Source organism: Gastrolobium bilobum, unplaced genomic scaffold (genome assembly GCF_033153095.1).
Source record: "Gastrolobium bilobum isolate Gb01-03AN ecotype WA unplaced genomic scaffold, APGP_CSIRO_Gbil_v1 utg18356, whole genome shotgun sequence".
In the NCBI taxonomy this organism is placed as follows: domain Eukaryota; kingdom Viridiplantae; phylum Streptophyta; class Magnoliopsida; order Fabales; family Fabaceae; genus Gastrolobium; species Gastrolobium bilobum.
The window spans coordinates 178,258-196,706 of NW_026896303.1; the positions used below are offsets into that span (position 1 = coordinate 178,258).

Below are 18,449 nucleotides of genomic sequence, written 5' to 3' on the forward strand. Positions count from 1 at the left end.
CACAAGGACAGCTGTAAACCTTGGAATTAGACAATCATTGTCAAGTTGTTGAGGAAAATATTAGGTATGAAATTCATATTGAATCACTAACTAAAGATGAGGAACTTATTAGGGAACTATGTGCACATTGACTTGGAAAATGACTATTATTTGTTTCTTTTTATGGATTCAAAAGACTACCTCTTTGTTCTCTAGGAAGAACCGTAGTTTATGAGGATCATTATGTTGCTGTCCACGATAGATGTTTGATCCATTTGATGATAACATTCAGAATTGGTAGTTTGGATTTATTTTGTCTAGGTGACAGAAGTGTCTAGCCAAGGACTAGTAGATCGATATTGGATCGAGTACTCTCTAAAGTATCTATGAATAAGTTAACTTGAGATAACATATCAATTGTACATAACTGATAACGGCGTAAGCCAATGGGGTAGTGTGTGTGCTCAGTGACACTATAATAGTAAGAGAGATATTATGTCATACTTGTAGGTTTTGTCCCTTATTTATAGAGTTTACCTGTTGGTATAAGAATTATAGGCCTTTAATCATCTTTGGGCCCGATTTCCATTGTATTACTGTAACGTAGTTGCCTTTTTTTAAAGCTTCAGATATATGGGCCTTATATATGTTCATAATAGTTGCCCCCAACCTGGTAGTCTGAATGTTCGGACTGCCATTGTGTAATATCTATTGTTTTTATGTTAATAAACTTATCTTTTTCCAAAAAAAATTCTTTGAGTTGGAGCTCTTCTTGGCTGACTTAGTTGAGTCATCCATTGTAGTTATTGTCTCTGATTGTGTTCAGGATCAACTGGGCTTCATGATCCGAGTATTAAGTATGTTGTTTCAGTATCTCCCCTTTTTAGCCGAGGTACTAGCTTATGCTGATTCATGTTGTCCCTCAGCCCGATAGTTTGGGTACTCGAGGTATTAGGGTGCATCATGTTTAAGTTCATCTTTAGCTTTGGGCTTATATAGCCAAGATAGTGCTGCTCCCCATCTCGATAACTCGAGATGTTGGGGCGTACCTTTAAATCACCTTCAACTTCAAGCCTGGCCGAGTTGAACAAATTATCTTGAGCGTATCACGGTGGCAATTGATGATACATTTTTGTGTATCTCAGATCATTAGATTAAACTTGCTTTTGTCGTTTTTATCTCTTCCAGGCAAAGATAACACATTTCCAGGTGGTGTTTTCTAATTGGTATGATATGCATCATAAGTTGTCGATCGTTACCACTTTATATGTGCATTTAGTGCAAGCTGTCAGAACGTATTTCAACTGTCCTGTCTTATTTATGCTATTACAATTTTGCCTCTTCCTTTTCATTTTGCGAGTCCAACCTTTTGATTTCATTTTCTTCTTTCTTTACATTCCCTCGCATTCTCATTTTTTCACTTTCTGATATTGTTCCTCTCTTTCGTCTTCCCAGTTGGCTTTTTATCTTTCATCTTCTTCAAGCGCTTCTCCTTTCATCATTTTCAAGCTGGTATTTCTTGTCTCTTTAAATGTTGGCTTTATTTCTTATGATTTATTCTGTGTTCATAATTTCACTTGCCATTATTTACACGTCCTAGTGTATTTCTGAACTTCGATTTCCGGCTACAAGTATGCATTGTTTCTGTATTTTATTTTCTGGGTATGAGGGGTTTTGAACCTTCATTGCAAGATTCTGATTGTATCTCATTCTTGCTCCTCCTTTAAAACCCATTTTTAGTATGAGTGACGGAAGTTCAAGAGGCAAGGGTAAAGCAACTTGCCCTCGTGGTTTTGGTCAAAGTGATGAGATTGATGAGGAAGAAGAGAAGTTTATACAGGGTGGTAGGGGGATAAAAAATGTCTATGAAATTGGTTAATAGGTCTTGAATAGCTTGGTCAGGAGGAGTAGCTAGCGGTGGTATGAGTTCGGTTGGGTTGGATTGGAAGTTATTAGGAAAACTCAGAAAAGAACTCAGAAAACTCAGAGAAGGAAATCTGTACTATATTTACTTACTTGAAAAAGAGAGTACAAAAGGCAATATATAGAAAAACTACCTAAGAGAGAGAAAAATGGCCTAACAGAATGGCCTTTCAAAATGGCTAACAGAATAGCCTTACTAAATGGCCTAACAATATCAGAAGCGCAAAAAATGACAGCTCAGCTTCTAGAAGCAATTACAACGGAAAGAAAAATAATAAAAATAAGAAATATAAAATGCTAATAGGCCCCCTCAAGATGGAGAATAAAGATTCAGAATTCCCATCTTGGATATCAGAGTTGAAAACTTGGAAGGAAGCAGAGCCTTGGTGAGAATATCCGCAAGTTGCTTTGATGAAGGTACAGGGAATGTTTTCAGATTACCTTTGATGATATGTTCGCGAACCAGATGACAATCTATCTCGATATGTTTTGTTCGCTCATGAAAAACAGGATTAGCAGCAAGATGAAGAGCAGATTGATTGTCACAGAATAAATGAGCAGGACCAGAATGTAGAACCTTGAAATCCTTCAAAAGAGAAAACAGCCAGAGTAGTTCGCATGTGACAAGTGCCATAGACCTATATTCGGCTTCTGTGGAGGATCTGGAAACAGTGTGTTGTTTCTTGGATTTCCAAGAAATAATTGAATCCCCAATGAAGACACAAAAACCAGAAACAGACCGACGACTATCAATACAAGAGGCCCAATCAGAGTCGCAAAAAGCATTAAGTTGAACAGCAGAAGAAGAGGAGTAAAAAATGCCCTGACCAATGGTGTGCTTGATATAGCCAAGCAATTTGTGGGCTGTCTGAAGATGAGGAAGGCGTGGGGCAGCCATGAATTGACTGAGAAAATTAACAGTGTAGCAGATGTCAGGTCTTGTGATTGTTAAGTAAATCAAACGTCCAATTAAGCGGCGGTACATGGAAGGGTCAGAGAGGAGATCTCCCTCAGAGGCAGAGAGCTTAAGACCAACTTCAAGGGGGGTGCTGCGAGGTTTGCAACCAGAAAGTCCAGAATCCTTAAGAATATCCAAGGCATAATGATGTTGACATATAGAGATACCTTTGGCAGAACGGGCTACCTCAAGCCCAAGAAAATAACGTAAGGGACCAAGATTCTTGAGCTTAAAGGTGCTGTGAAGATTATCAATAAGAAGTTGTACTTCAAGAGAATTGTTAGATGCAACAATTATATCATCCAAATAGACTAAAACAGCAATGAAGCATGAAGCAGAAGAACGCACAAATAAGGAATGGTCAGATTGTGACTGATTAAAACCAAGTAAAATCAATGTATTGGAAAACTTTGCAAACCATTGTCGTGATGCTTGTCTAAGGCCATACAAGGACTTATGGAGGTGACAAACAGCATTAGGTGGAAGAGAAGATTGAGTAGAAGAATAGCCAGGGGGCAAATGCATATAAACCTCTTCCAACAACTCACCGTGAAGGAAGGCATTGTTGACGTCAAGCTGGATGAGAGACCAATTATTAATGGCAGCAAGGGCAAGGAGAAGCCGTACAGTTGTAAGTTTCGCAACAGGGGAGAAAGTTTCTGAGAAATCAACACCTTCTTGTTGAGTAAACCCCTTGGCCACTAGACGAGCCTTGTACCTCTCAAGGGAACCATCTGACTTATATTTTACCTTGTAGACCCAACGACAACCCACAATCTGTTTTCCAGGTGGAAGAGAAACAACTGTCCATGTTTTATTGAGCTCAAGGGCTGAAAGTTCATCTTGCATTGCAGCTTGCCATTCCGGAAGTTGAGAAGCAGCAGAAAAGGAGGTGGGTTCAAAATGTGAAGAAACAGAATTAATAAAAGTTGCATATGTAGGAGAAAAACGATGAGTGGAAATATAATTAGACAGGGGATGGATGGTGGAAGAAGAACAAACATAATCACTAAGATATGAGGGTGGGTTTCTAGGCCGTGAAGTGTGAGATGGAGAGGATTGGTCAAAAATAGGAGACTGTGAAGGAGGAGCAGTAGGCAATGAAGTAGGCAAAACAGTAAATTCTGTGTGTGGAGAGGGAATGGGAGACTTCATGGAAAAAGGAAAGATGCTCTCAAAAAACACAACATCACGAGAAATAAAAGTACGGTTGGACTCCAAATCAAGAAGCTTATAACCTTTGAAGCCAGGTGGGTACCCAATAAAAACAGCCGGCAGGGCGCGGGGGGAGAATTTGTGACGATTTCTGGATAGGGTGGAGCTGTAACAAAGGCAGCCAAAAATGCGAAGATGGGAATATGTGGGAGGTTTATGGCAAAGGAGTTCAAAGGGTGTTTTGGCTGAAAGAAGGGGTGAGGGGGTGCGGTTAATTAGATAGACAGCAGTAAGGATGCAATCTTGCCAATAAGGTAGTGGTATATGGGACTGAAATTGAAGGGAGCGTGCCACATTAAGGATATGCTGGTGCTTGCGTTCTACAACTGAATTCTGTTGAGGACGATCGACACAAGAATGGAAAAGTTTAATACCTTTAGAGGAGAAAAAAGATGTTAAGAGAAACTCAGGGGCATTATCACAGTGGATGGATTTAATAGGCAAAGAATATTGTGTGTAAACAAGTTTATAAAACATGGGAAAAACAGAAGAGAAATCAGATTTGTTTTTCAAAAAATAAGTCCATGTAAAACGTGTGGCATCATCCACAATAGTTAAAAAATAACGAGATCCTTCTACAGAAATTGTATGAAAGGGACCCCATATGTCACAGTGAACCAAATCAAAAGGAGATGCAGATAACTTGGGATTTAAAATAAAAGGAAGACGTTTTTGTTTTGCAAGAGGACATACAGAACAATGATGATCAGTACGCAAAATATCAGAAAAACCCAGCAAAGATTTCATTGAATTTAAAACGGAAACAGAGAGGTGCCCTAATCTGGAATGCCAGAGGGAAGGGTCTTTTACAGTAAAAGAAAAACAAAAGGAATGGGGAACATTATCTGCTGGGAAAAGGTGTGTGGTGTCAAGTATGTAAAGATCGCCGTGTCTTCTAGCAATCCCAATCGTCCTTGCCGAAGCACGGTCCTGAAGAGAACAATGAGAGTCAGAGAAATGAGCAAGAATAGGGGAATCACGTGTTAAAGCACTTATGGATAAAAGATTGAAGAAAAACGAAGGAACACAAAGGACATTGTGTAGGGTAAAAAGACCACAAATGGACACTGAACCAACATCAGTGACCACTGCAGAAGACCCATTGGGAAAAGACACCAAAGAATCAGATGAGGAAGATGAGGAAAAGAGAGTAGCAGAAAGACAAACGTGGTGCGTGGCACCCGTGTCCAAAATCCAACAAGACGGAGGGAGAGCAAGAGGTGGCTTACCACTGAAACTTGCTATCGATGGTGAGGAATCAGTAACAGACGAAGTGGAGAACGAAGATGACGGTGCAGAATTTTGATGTAGCAACGCAAGCAGCTGATTATATTGGGTTGGGGTAAAAGCAAGTGGCACATCAGAGGAGTGGGTAGCTGTCGGTGAGGTAAGGTGAGGTGAGGAAGCTGGCGATGGTAAAGGGAGAAGTGGGGGTGAGGGCCGAGAGTGGGCAAAATGGGCTTGGGCCTGGTGAGGAGTCGGGTTGGGCCTAGGAGATCTGGGTTTATACCCAGGAGGGTAGCCATGTAATTTAAAACATTTGTCACGTGTGTGACCAGAAAGGTTGCAAAAAGTGCAAACAGATCTAGGGCGACGTTGAAAAGTAGTAGCGGCCGTGGGTGGGTTGTGAGAAGGAGGGGCAGCGGAGTTGATAAGGGGTGAGTCAGGAACAACCGGAATAGGCAAGGAAATAGAGAGCTGACGTTGGCGTTCTTCTTGCAAGATCATGGAGAAGACTTTCGCAAGTGACGGCAGTGGTTCAAGGAGGAGAATCTGAGCCCGGACAGAAGAAAATGAGTCATTAAGGCCAATGAGAAATTGCAAGACGTGGTCCTGCTCCCTGCCTGTGCGAATCGCATGAAGAGCACCACATGTGCAAGAGGGAAGAGGCAGGTGATCCTGTAACTCATCCCACAAGGATTTCAACCTTGTATAATAGGCATTAACATCAAGGGAGCCCTGAGAAAAAGATGAAACGTGTTGCTTGAGTTGAAAAATACGTGGACCATTTGCCTGGGAAAAACGGGTCTGTAAATCATTCCAAACCTCATATCCAGTAGTAAAATAAAGGAGGCTATCAGCAATCTCCTTAGTAACAGAATTCAAAATCCAGGATATGACCATGGAATTGCAACGAGTCCAGGAAGGAAACAACAGATCATTGGGAGAAGGGCGAAGAATAGAACCATCAACAAACACAAGTTTGTTCTTCGCGGTAAGGGCAAGAAGCATAGCACGCTTCCAGGAACTAAAATTGGAACCAGTAAGAGAATGGGATACCAATACCAGGCCAGGGTGATCACCATTGTGCAAAAAATGAGGACTGGAAGAATCTTCCATGAAAGAAGATGAACCAGAGGAAGAATCCGCTGGTGGTGGGCGAGGATTATTGGCACCACGAGCCATTGAAGGAGACTCGGGTTCAGGAAAAGAATTCTACTGATACCATATTAGGAAAACTCAGAAAAGAACTCAGAAAACTCAGAGAAGGAAATCTGTACTATATTTACTTACTTGAAAAAGAGAGTACAAAAGGCAATATATAGAAAAACTACCTAAGAGAGAGAAAAATGGCCTAACAGAATGGCCTTACAAAATGGCTAACAGAATAGCCTTACCAAATGGCCTAACAATATCAAAAGCGCAAAAAATGACAGCTCAGCTTCTAGAAGCAATTACAACGGAAAGAAAAATAATAAAAATAAGAAATATAAAATGCTAATAGAAGTGAAGTACATTAAACAAGCATCCACTGAGTTCTATGAAACCAACTTTTGCAATTAGGCTGAGGAAATAGGATTGGTCTAAATCGGTCGGTCACCTTGCAAAGTGACCCGAGTATTCTTGTACTTAAAAAGTCATTGTTAGAGTCTGGTAATCAGTGATAATAGGTCCCAGTATTGCATCCCAAGAACAAGGTCAAAATGCTTTAGCTCCAGCACAAATAAATCCACTATTTTAATAATGTGGCAATGCTTAATTGAGTAGTAGTGTACAAAGCTTTAAATCAATGGGGGTATCAAAACCACACTCTAAACCTATTTCTATCTGTTTCTTAGTTTTCTTTTGTTTATTAAGTATTCTTTTCAGAGGTACGTGTTGTTTAGCAAGTGTGAAAACTGAAACATCCGATTGATGTTCCTTTTTCATTTTTTTAACATTCTACACGTGTTCCGTGACCAAGAAATGATTCCACGTTTCTGAATATCTCCACCGAGCAAGCAAATAATGTTTCGCAAATTGCAAAAAGGAAAGAAAGAAAGGAAACCAAAAACATGATTTCTTCATCTAATTTCACGCCACTTTAAGTAATAAATAGATAAAGGTAAACAAAAGTTTACAGTGTAAGCTAAAGCTCACTTATTGAAATTAGCTCGCCGGGGATAAAAAAACATGGAGCTAATTTCACAAATATCAAATGTGGCTAGAACTAATGCTAATGTTACAGTATTTACACAAAGAAAAAAAGTATATGTATTCACAGGGGCAAAAAAAAGAAAAAAACAGAGATTGAAGGGATTCTAACTCATTCACCAAACGTGAAGGGATCGTTCCTGTGGAATTGAGGAACCCTTCAATCCAGAAATTGTTGTTTCATTGAAATCTTGTAGAACTTTGATGAGAAAACGTGCTTTTTTGGCGGCATGAGAAGTACCATCGGTAAGAAGTGAATAAAGCGAAGGCATCAGCGAGGGGTCCTTGGCAAGAACAGCTACTACCTCAACACCAACATTGACGCAAAGTGACAACAAGATTGAAGCAGAGTGTTCTTTCCCTGCACGCGACGTGGCAGATCGCAACATCCCAATGATTAACGACAACGCGGAGGCTTGTAAGATAGCATGTGCTCCATCCACAACATTCTCAGCCAAGGCTGCAAGAACAGCTAAACATTCAGCGATGAGTTCATTGTTGTTCGAGGAGGAAGCCAAAATATCAACGAGCGCAGGAACAGCACCTGCCTCAAGCACCCTTCGATGATTCCTAGGAAGCAAAAGCAAACCAAAAATTGCAACCACAGCATTCTTTTTCCCACATGTTGTTCCTTCCTTGACCAACTCTACTAAACCCGGAATCGCCACTGGGTTTTCTCCGATTAATTTCCTGTATTCTTTCACCGAAGAAAGATAAAAAATTGTAGCAGCTGCGATTTGGCGAGCTTCAAGGCTAAGCCCTTTTTTGAGCACCAAAAGAATGGGTTCTAAACCACCGCTATCCATGATGCTTTGAGAGCCACTGGCATGCTTGGAGAGCTTCAACAGAGAAGAGATTGCATTCTCTTGCGTGGATTTATCATTTGTGGTCAAAAGACCAAGCAGAGGAGGCACCGTGCCAACTTCAACCAAGCACGTGCGGTTGAAAATGCTGGACCTTGCAAGCACGCGAATCTCATAAGCAGCCTTGTTTTTCTGTTCTTGGGTTCCGAACACAAGCCTCCGCGTGAGAAACCACGAGAGGAATTGCATGGCATGTGCTGCCGCTGAACTACCTGGAACGATTGTTCTCGTTATGTCACGGTTACGGTTACATGACTTGGCGAGGGAAATGTCGTTGTCAGCGCAGAACTGTTGGATGAGCCTCTTTAGCGTTGTGTTTGGGACCAACTCTGTGTTTTTTAGCTTCTCACCTGTTTTGGGACATATCATGTTTCCAGCTTTAAGCCATTTCTGAATGGAGGCTCGGTCATAGGTTTGACCCGTTGAAACGGTCACCGGTTCAGTCATCAACTCAAGGGAAATCGGGCAACGGAAATCCTCTGGGTTCACGTAGGTTATCATCATCTCTGTGCTGAACCTGGCTTCGGATTGGTTATCTAGAGTTTCGAATATCACTGCCCTACAATAGCATAAGAACCCAACCAAGCTACTCAAGAGTGGAACCTCTCGCTCGTCACAATCACAACACCTGAAGCTGATCTCGTCTTCTAAGAATTTAATCTCTTTGTTACAATCCTTCCAGGTTTTGATTTCGAGGTAGTTCATGATTCCCTGCATGGAACTCACGTCCGGTTCGGTTCCCCTCTCGAATTGGCGCAGAATAGAATGAACTCTTTTGCTTGCGATTTCGTCTTTGGGGTCGATTTCGAACTTGGCTTTCCTCGCTTGCTTGGCTACTAACTCAACTAACTCCTTCACTTCGCTACAAACCTCGAAACTTTGCAGAGGCAAAACGTCAAGGGCGGTGGCCATGGCGCGAATAAGAGAGCGGAACTGAGTTGCAACGTATTGGGATTTGGTGAGCATGAATAAGCGAGCACCTTCGAGAGTACAATCTTGTATCAAGAAGTGAATCTTTTGGAAGGTGAAGTGGAGCTCTGAGAAACAGAGGAGAATGGAGTCAGGGATAACCAAGCCACGTTCTCGAATTTCGTGGAGGAATATAAGAAGAACGCCAATTTGGCGCATTGTTTCTCTTGCATTTCGTCGTTGGGTGGTGAACGATTCGTGTTGGAAATTGCATATATTCTGCGAGAGAGTGATGAGAGAAGCAAGAAGGGTAACGGAAGATATACCTTCGCAAGGATGAACCGCCGGAAATGTTAGAATCCGGCGATCTCTGTAATTGGGAATATGAGTCATTGAAGTAAAAGATAACGCACACCAATTCTATTTTTTTTGTTTTTCTCTCGAGCGTTTGGAGTTGGAAAAGGTAGTTAATTAGGCCAATTATTATAGGAAGAGACATATGTGTCGTGCTGACTAGAGAATCTTATAGAGACGTGGCAGCATATTTGAAACCTGGATCGGTTGTGATTTGACTAAGATTAAGGAGAGAAGATTCAATGGACACGTGGGAATGTATGGTTGCTAATTTTATTTTTTATTTTTTTTAACTTTAAAATTTTATAATATGGTGGATGGTTACCTGGGAGAGTGAGAATGAGAACTAATTGGCAAGGGGATTTAGATTTTGGTTGGCATCGTAGGGTCAGAGTGTGCTTGAAGTGATGGATGGTGGGTCCCTATAACCGACCTCACAGGTGGATAAATCAAATGCCGCCGTGTGCTTCGGGGAACTTTGAACGTAACTGTTTGCGAAGCTGCTTGCTTACCTGAATTATTGAAATCGCATCAGAAAGTTTAATTACGTGTGCTTACGCCACGGGATCAAGGTTTACCGTAATTAATATTTAATCCCATAAACCTTGCTCTCTTATATTTTTAAAATATATACATTAGTTCAAACGTTATGTTTAAAAACTTCAAATTATACGCAGTGAAACATATAATAGATAAGCTAGGATATTCTGACTACTTATTTTTTCTACTACCACTTCACTATCACTCTAATCACCATTTGATTAAAGGAAAAGTTGAATGAAGAGAGAGAAAAAAAAAAAAATTTGAATCCAATGGTGATTAAAGTGGTAGTGGAATGGTAGTAGAAAAAATAGGTAGTAGGAATATCCTACTTCATAATAGATTAACATAACAGGGACTCGATTGGTTTGGACAGTGGCCGAATTACGTGTTTCAAAATTTATAAACTCGCCTATATACAAGTTATCTGCATTTACTGAAAAATTAAAAATTATAATTATAAAGACTATAATAACTCTGAAATAAATTAAAATTACAAAAACACCATAATTTTTGCCTAAAATAACGTTATATTGGACTTACTGCAGATAAAAACGAACCTTTTTAAAATACCCTTATAAAGTATCAACTTTAACCTTTTATAAAATTTTACTCTTTCCCAGCAAAATGTTCGTTCTAGTCCAGCCTCTAGGTTTGAGTGACTATACATGTAAATAAACGCAATATGAGGTTAAAGCAAACATGGAAAAGGTAAAAACGATTACAGGCACTAGATGCAAAAAAAGAAGAAAATTGAGGATTAATTTGTTTGAAGGTTTATGTATGTACCAATTATATATAGAGGTTTTTTCTACTTTTCTTCAAATATGATGCTGATATTCACATGGTCAAACATGAACGAAAATGGGTCCTTGTCACTTGCATCGAGAGATCTGATTATCCATTACAAAGTTCGTATTTTCCCACCCTAATCTTATTTGTGGTCACAAATCCATGCAATGACTTCTTGAATTATTTGCTAAAGAAATTATGATATTGACGAAAAAGCATAAGGCTTGACGTGGACCAATCAAAACATGCCCAATCTAACGCGTTTTCTTCCTAGATCACAATTGATTAACGGAGAAAATAATAAGATATAATTACTATATGACAAGGGAAAATGTTGCTCCTCGCAAATCTAAATTAAAATAAAGAAAGAAAGCAGAAGGCATCGTCTATTTGGTTGAGACGTTTGCACCAAAAAAATGACAACGAATTCAACAAAGATAAAATAATTTATTTTCTTTTTGATAGATCTTGCAAACCAATTTAATATTTTGATTCGACAGATGCAAGCTGGGAGCTGCCATTTTGAAAGGTAATAACTAAATAGTCATACCAAATAAGGTCCACACTGAACAGACAGGTTAAGCAGGTGCAAATCCAAAGTAGCTTCTCTTAAATTCTTAAGGACGAACTACATTATTATTTTGAGAATTTTTAAGAATATATTTTTTATATTTGAAAAATATTTTAATTAAATAAATTTTATGTAAGTCTCATTAAACAATCTGAACTCACTTTTTATTTAATGAGATTTACTCAAATAAAAAACACGCGATAGCAAAGAATATACAAGAGAATATGTCAAAAAAAAAATATTACTAATATTTATTTATGATAAGCAATATTTAGGAGTGGGTTAATAATAAAATATTTGAATAGTTTGCGTAAAATTATAAGTTGGAATTTTAGTATTATCATTATATAAAAAGAAATATTTTATTATATTTATGCGAAAAAAAAACGAATTTTTTTCAATTATATGCAGTTTGATTAGAAATCTTTTTTGGCTTCTTTCAAATTAATTGCACCGCTCACTGGGAGATCTATCGTAACGAGTACATTGCATTCACGCTTGGAAGTTCGAAAATCACTAACGCATAATAAACAGTGTCGTCATTGTCATGACATGTACGATCTGCGCGTTGATAATTATTATTATCAAACATTAATTCCTCCACGCTTAGCTTCTTGGATTGCCACCATAACACGAAATTGTGTTATAAATAAGATAAAACTACTAATATATTACTAGAATTCACACTCATCACTTTGCAAAGCTTTTAAATTTAAAGATTGGCTAAGATTTGTTGGCGTTCAGGGATTATGTACACCTAAACAATCTTTAGATGAGCCTTGCTTATCTTTTGAGGTCTCATGCATGTCATTAGCATTTTAACAAGTAATATATATTTTCTCGAATTGAAATATTAGTTGCTTAAGATTTTTATACAACTATTAATAAATTTATTAAACACTATTAATTTTAGAGAAATATAATTAAATTTGATTAAATTATCATCTCACTTTATTAATAGTTTTCTTTCATACTAAGAAATAAGAAAAAATTAAAAAAAAAATACTTTATTGATTTTATAAAGTGATTACTAAAATAAAACACTTTTTCTGAATGATTAAAATGTCAAAATAGATGAAGTATTGATTATAGGAAAAAAATCTATCTCTTTAAAGGATATAAGCTTATATTCTTTTAGATCTTAACCGTTGATTTCCCTCCATCAACGGTTATAATTTATTGAGTCAAACTTAATGAGTCAAATTTATTATTAATTAATTAATAATTTTGATCCAATAAATTATAATCGTCGATAGACGAAAATTAACGGTTAAGATCTAAAATAATATAAACTTATATCCTTTAAAATGACATATGTTATTCCCTTGATTATAATAAGTATCTCTATGCTATTCTCTATTTTTTTTAAAAGACAAATTGGCATTAGTGCTTTGGTCCAACTACAGTGAAGCATTGTATAACATATTAATCCGATAAAGTGATTCTTTCTTTTCACATACATGGTCGATCATTGTTGCTTCTTTCGGTACTTCCTCTTATTTTATTGGTTTTGATAATTTTCTTGATCTCTCGAGAAGGAGTGAGAGTGAGACCTTCCTCCAGAGCAATTGGTAGGGGTTTTTATAATCTTACGTCGTACTAGGAAGGGACGGAGGGTCCCAGTTTCGTTGTACCACAAACACAACGGGCCTTGTGTCCTTGTGAATTGTTATGAGAAACTGGTCGGTGCCTCCATGCAGATATTTTGGTTCAATAATTACTCATGACTCAATGTTCAAGGCTGTGAAATACCAAATAATAATAATAATAAATCAAGGCAGTGTAGTCATGTTTAATTTCAACTTTGAAAAAAATATTTTTTATTTTTTTCAAAAGTTACTGTTGTTTTCGTATGTGGGCAGCTAAACGTGTGGGTAATTTTAAAATTTTATGTCTAGACCCATGATTTACTTGATCCTCTTGGATCTGGGTTAATATCTGATAAGGGTTTTTTTAGCCATTTCTTGTACTAATTTCCTATTATGATTTTGCCTCTTTAATTGGCTTAACTCATACTCTTCTGGATCAATTATTATGATTCACTCATTTTGTTACTCTCTCGAAGATTCTAGGCTTAGTTTTTTTTTTTTCTTTCCAATTCTCCATGTGTAACTGGTGTGATGGAGAGGATAAAATTAATTAGGTTTCTTTTCAATTTTTCCTCAGATCTGAGTGTGTTGAAGAGAGAGCGAGGTTTCTAGTCTGAGTAGGTGTATTTTGGTTGCTCTAACCCTTTTCTAGTGTAGAATTGTTGCTATTGTCATTCTTGATAGATTCCTGATCGAAGGCAAACAAGGAGAGGTGTTGGTTCACAATCCAGTGAAAATCCCTCAAGTTCCTACAAGCTTGATAAGGATCTGGAGTTGGTGGTGGCTATTCGAAGGGTTCAAGCCGAGTTGTTGGGTTTACATAACATCTTAGTCAAGTTTTCTTTATCTTTTTTACCTAGGGTTAATGCATGTAATGTTTGGTTGTGGTTGCTTGTTTTCAGACTTGTGCTTGTGATTATGTAAAGCTAAAACCAAATCTAATAAATTGCAAGAACATGAGAGTTTTCCCTTTGGCTCTTGATGTAGGAATCTTGATAGCAATATCAAGTTCCGAACCAAGTAAAACCCTTGGTGTTCTATTTTCTTATTTTTCTGTTGGATGTTTCCGCTCATTTCAACCTCTGTATTTGAGGTCCTTGGTCTCAAATATGCAAGTGGTACCAAGAGCATGGGTTCTTGGTCCCGTTCTCTCTTCCTTGCTCTGTTTTTTCTTCCTTTCTTTGTACCCTTCTTCTTATTTCGATTCATGTTGCGACTTGTGTTCTCTACAATTATCTTGTTCAAGATGGGAGGAACCCGTATCGAGGTGGACAAATTCGATGTTAAAGTGTACTACAACATGTGGAAGATCACGACGAAAGTTGTCCTGATCAACCATAATGTGTCAAAGCCATTGGGGAAGATAAGGATTATCCAGCATTACTTACGACCGAAGAAAAAGCTAATATGAATTAGCTTGTTCGTAGTCTGATAATGCTTCATCTAAATGACAATGTTTTGAGACAAGTCACTGAGATAACAAACCCTCACCAACTCTAGTCTAAGTTAGAGTCTCTGTACTTAGTCAAATTCTTGCCAAATAAGATGTACCTTAAAGAAAGGTTTATAAATTTCAAAAAGGATATTAGCAAGACCCTTGATGAGAATCTTAATGAATTTAAGAAACTCACCTTGATTTTTGCTAATGTGGATGCTAGGATGATGATGAGGACCAAATTGTAGTCCTCTTCAACTCCCCGAGTCTTTTAAGGATGTTAAGTTTGTCATCAAGTATGACAGACCAAATATGACATTGGAAGAGGTAATAGAAGCCCTTAAAGTAAAAGAGTTGGATATATCTGCCCATAGAAAATTTTCTAGGGAAGAGATGGTTATTAAAGACAAGGAAATTAAAAAGGACATTTTAACAATAAAAATAAGAGCTATAATTCAAGGAATAGCAATAACAACCTAAACAAAAATAGTAATAATAGTAGTTTTAACAATAATAAGAGTACAGGCAACAAGCGACCAAGTTTATTTGTTGTCTGTGCCATAAAGAAGGGCTTGTCAAGAAGAATTTCCACAAGAAAGGTGACTCTAAAAACCAAAAAGCTAAAATTGAATGCACGAATGTGCATTCAGGTTGTGAGAGTGGGATATGCTTATGGTGTCATCTGATGTTGCTATTGAATATGAATATGGGTGATGAACTCAGGATGCACATACCATATGACCCAAAAAAAATGGTTGTGTGACTTTTGGTCTATTAAGGGAGGAACAATTATGACGGGGAACGATCAATCATGTGAAGTTACTGGAATAGGTTTTGTGAAACTTAAATCGGCTGATAAAACACTTAAAACCCTGAAAGATGTCATATATGTCCCAGCCCTTAGGAGAAATCTGATCTCATTGAGAATGCTTGACTTAAATGGTCTAGTATATCATAATAAATGGGGAATTCTTAGTGTTCTTAAGGGTTCTCTAGTTGTAATGAGAGGGATGATGGCACATGACTTGTATATTTCTGAGGGTGAGACAATCTTACTCGAAGTTTGTGCTGTCATAAGGAAAGGGATGAAGCTTTCCATTGGCATAGAAGACTAGAACATATAAGTAACCAAAGGCCGCAAGAACTGAATAAACATGGAATATTAGGTTCGAGGAATTGGAGGCTTAGAGTTTTGTGAGGTGTATGTTTAAGAATAATCATATAGGCAGTCTTTCAACTCCTCTAGAGGCTCAACCTATGATATCCTTGATTATGTCCATTCCGACATTTGATAATCACTTGTTGTCCCAAAGGCTATCACTATTTCATGTCCATTGTGTACTCTCACTCTAGAAGAGTTTGAGCCTTCTTCCTTAAGTACAAGGATCAAACCTTTGGGAGCTTTAGGGATTACAAGTCCTTCGTTGAAAATAAGACAGGTGACAAGGTCAAAGTCCTTAGAAGGTCAAGGTCAAAGTCTCTGATTGTAAAATAAGCGATTAGCGCGCTATTGTTGCACTCTCTTGCACTCTCGTAGAAAATTCTCCTATTGCATAATGACGCACTCTGTTAGTGTGCTGATAGGCGCTTTTAGCACACTCACACAGTGGCTCCCTTGATTTTATTTTGCTCGCTCTAAGTCATTCTAGATTAATTCTTGCTCCAATTCAATTTAATTCTCCTACAAAATAGCAAAGATTACTCAGCTATTTGAGAGGAATAAGGTTACTTGAATCCATGTGTGTTGGAGAGAGAGTGAGGTTTCTAGTATAATTAGGTGTATTTTGGTTCCTTTAACCATTTTTTGGTGCAAAACTAATACTGTTGCTATTCTTGATATAATCTTGGTCCAAGGAAAACAAGGAGAGGTGTTGGTTCACGATCTTGCAAGCCTAATAAGGATCTAGAGCTGGAGGTGGTTGTTCGAAGGGTTCAAACTGGATTGTTGGGTTTTTATAGCATCTCAGTAAAGTTTTCTTTATGGGTTTTATAGAGATAAACTTGGTAATGCAACCTTTTTTTGATATTATTCAAGTGTGCAGCCTTTTAATAGGCAATTGGCCAAACAGATACACAATTTGTTACAGAGCTTTGTTACAGAGAAATGATAAGAGATAAAAACAACTATCTAAATTATCTAACTATCTAGTAACAAACTAAAGAATCTTCAATATAACAATCTAACCGTATAATATATCTAACAGTATAATATCCTAACAAATATTGATATCCTAACAATCTCCAACACTCCCCCTCAAGTTGGAGCATGCAAGGATGAAATGCCCAACTTGGGAAGGAATTCGAAGAACGGACGTTGTCCCAATGCTTTAGTAAACAGGTCCGCAAGCTGGGATCTTGAACGGACGTGAGCAGTGACAATGTTGTTGGCAAGAATCTGTTCTCGCACGAAATGGCAATCTATTTCGATGTGTTTTGTCCGTTCATGGAAGACGGGGTTGGCAGCTATGTGTAAGGCGGCTTGGTTGTCACAAAATAACTCCATAGGACCTGAATGTGGAACACCAAGGGAAGTAAGAAACGATTTGAGCCAAACTAACTCCGAGGTAGCTGCTGGCATGGATCTGTATTCTGCTTCTGCCGAAGAACGGGAGACCGTGACTTGTTTCTTAGTCTTCCAAGAGATTGGGGATGATCCTAGCATAATAAAAAAACCAGTAATGGATTTGCGAGTAAGAGGACAAGATGCCCAATCCGAGTCGCAGTAAGCATGAAACTGTAAGTCACAATCGGACTTAAGAAGTAAGCCTTGGCCAGGATTCCTTTTGAGATACCGAAGGACACGAACGACAGCTTCAAAGTGAGCTTGCTTGGGTTGTTGCATGAACTGTGATAAAATATGAATGGCATAACTCAAATCAGGTCGAGTGATGGTGAGGTAAATGAGTTTACCTATAAGTCTTCGATATCGTTCAGGATTGTCAAACATAGGGCCATCATCCAAGGCGAGGCGATGATTCTGTTCGATGGGAGAGTTCGCAGGCTTACTCCCACTCAAGCCTGATTCGGACAGAAGGTCCAAAGTGCACTTACGTTGACAAAGGAAAATGCCTTGCTTGCTACGAGCAATTTCAATACCCAGGAAATACTTCAGCGGACCTAAGTCTTTGATTTTGAAACATTTGTTCAGATACTCCTTGACTGCTTTACATGCATTAGGATCATTCCCTGCCACTATTATATCATCAACGTAGACTAGGACTGCTAGGAAAGCGTCCCCTCTTTGGAGAGTAAAGAGCGTATAATCTGCCCTTGATTGTATAAAACCATAATGTGTCAAGGAAGAGCTGAGTTTGGAGAACCAGTTTCGTGGTGATTGCCTCAGTCCATACAAGGATTTGGTAAGACGACATACTTTGTGATTGGATCCGTCACTGAATCCGGGAGGAAACTGCATGTAAACTTCTTCACTTAGGTCACCGTTCAAGAATGCATTGTGGACGTCGAGTTGATGTAATTCCCAATTTTTGGCAGCTGCTACAGCAAGTAGTGTACGAACACTCACCATTTTGGCCACTGGTGCATATGTCTCACTGTAATCCTCCCCAGCAATTTGATGATTTCCAGCTATCACCAACCTTGCCTTATAACGTTCCACCGTACCGTCAGAACGGTATTTGATTTTAAACACCCATTTGCTTGGGAGAGCATGTTTGTGTGGAGGAAAATCTGTAATGTACCAAGTTTTATTATCTTCCAAAGCTTGGATTTCGTTCCTCATGGCAGCCACCCACCGTGTATCTCGCATGGCTTCTCGAAAATTTCGAGGCTCTTGATTGGCGTCAATTGCTACAACAAAGGATCGATGTTCTTTAGAAAAATTAGTTAAACTGACATAATTGCATATAGGATACTTAATACCTGAGGTGACATTGGTTCGGATGAGAGG

General features: G+C 38.4%; 1 protein-coding gene across 2 annotated transcripts; it reads right to left on the reverse strand.

Annotated features, from left to right (window-relative positions):
- Window positions 1-6,639: 6,639 nt before the first annotated feature.
- LOC133298778 (U-box domain-containing protein 19-like) lies at window positions 6,640-9,733 on the reverse strand. 2 transcript variants are annotated; one of them, XM_061498116.1, is made up of 2 exons: window positions 8,034-9,733; window positions 6,640-7,949 (listed from the first exon to the last, which is right to left on the reverse strand). In XM_061498116.1, exons 1-2 carry the CDS (start codon window positions 9,652-9,654, stop codon window positions 7,606-7,608), a joined length of 1,965 nt encoding a protein of 654 aa, XP_061354100.1. In that variant the 5' UTR covers window positions 9,655-9,733; the 3' UTR covers window positions 6,640-7,605. The 2 variants fall into 2 exon arrangements, with proteins under 2 accessions (XP_061354100.1, XP_061354099.1); XM_061498115.1 differs by having other exon boundaries at window positions 6,641-9,732.
- Window positions 9,734-18,449: the final 8,716 nt, after the last annotated feature.

Excerpts from the sequence above, each read along its gene's own strand:
- LOC133298778 (XM_061498115.1), bottom strand. The coding sequence starts at position 9,654 with ATGACTCATATTCCCAATTACAGAGATCGCCGGATTCTAACATTTCCG.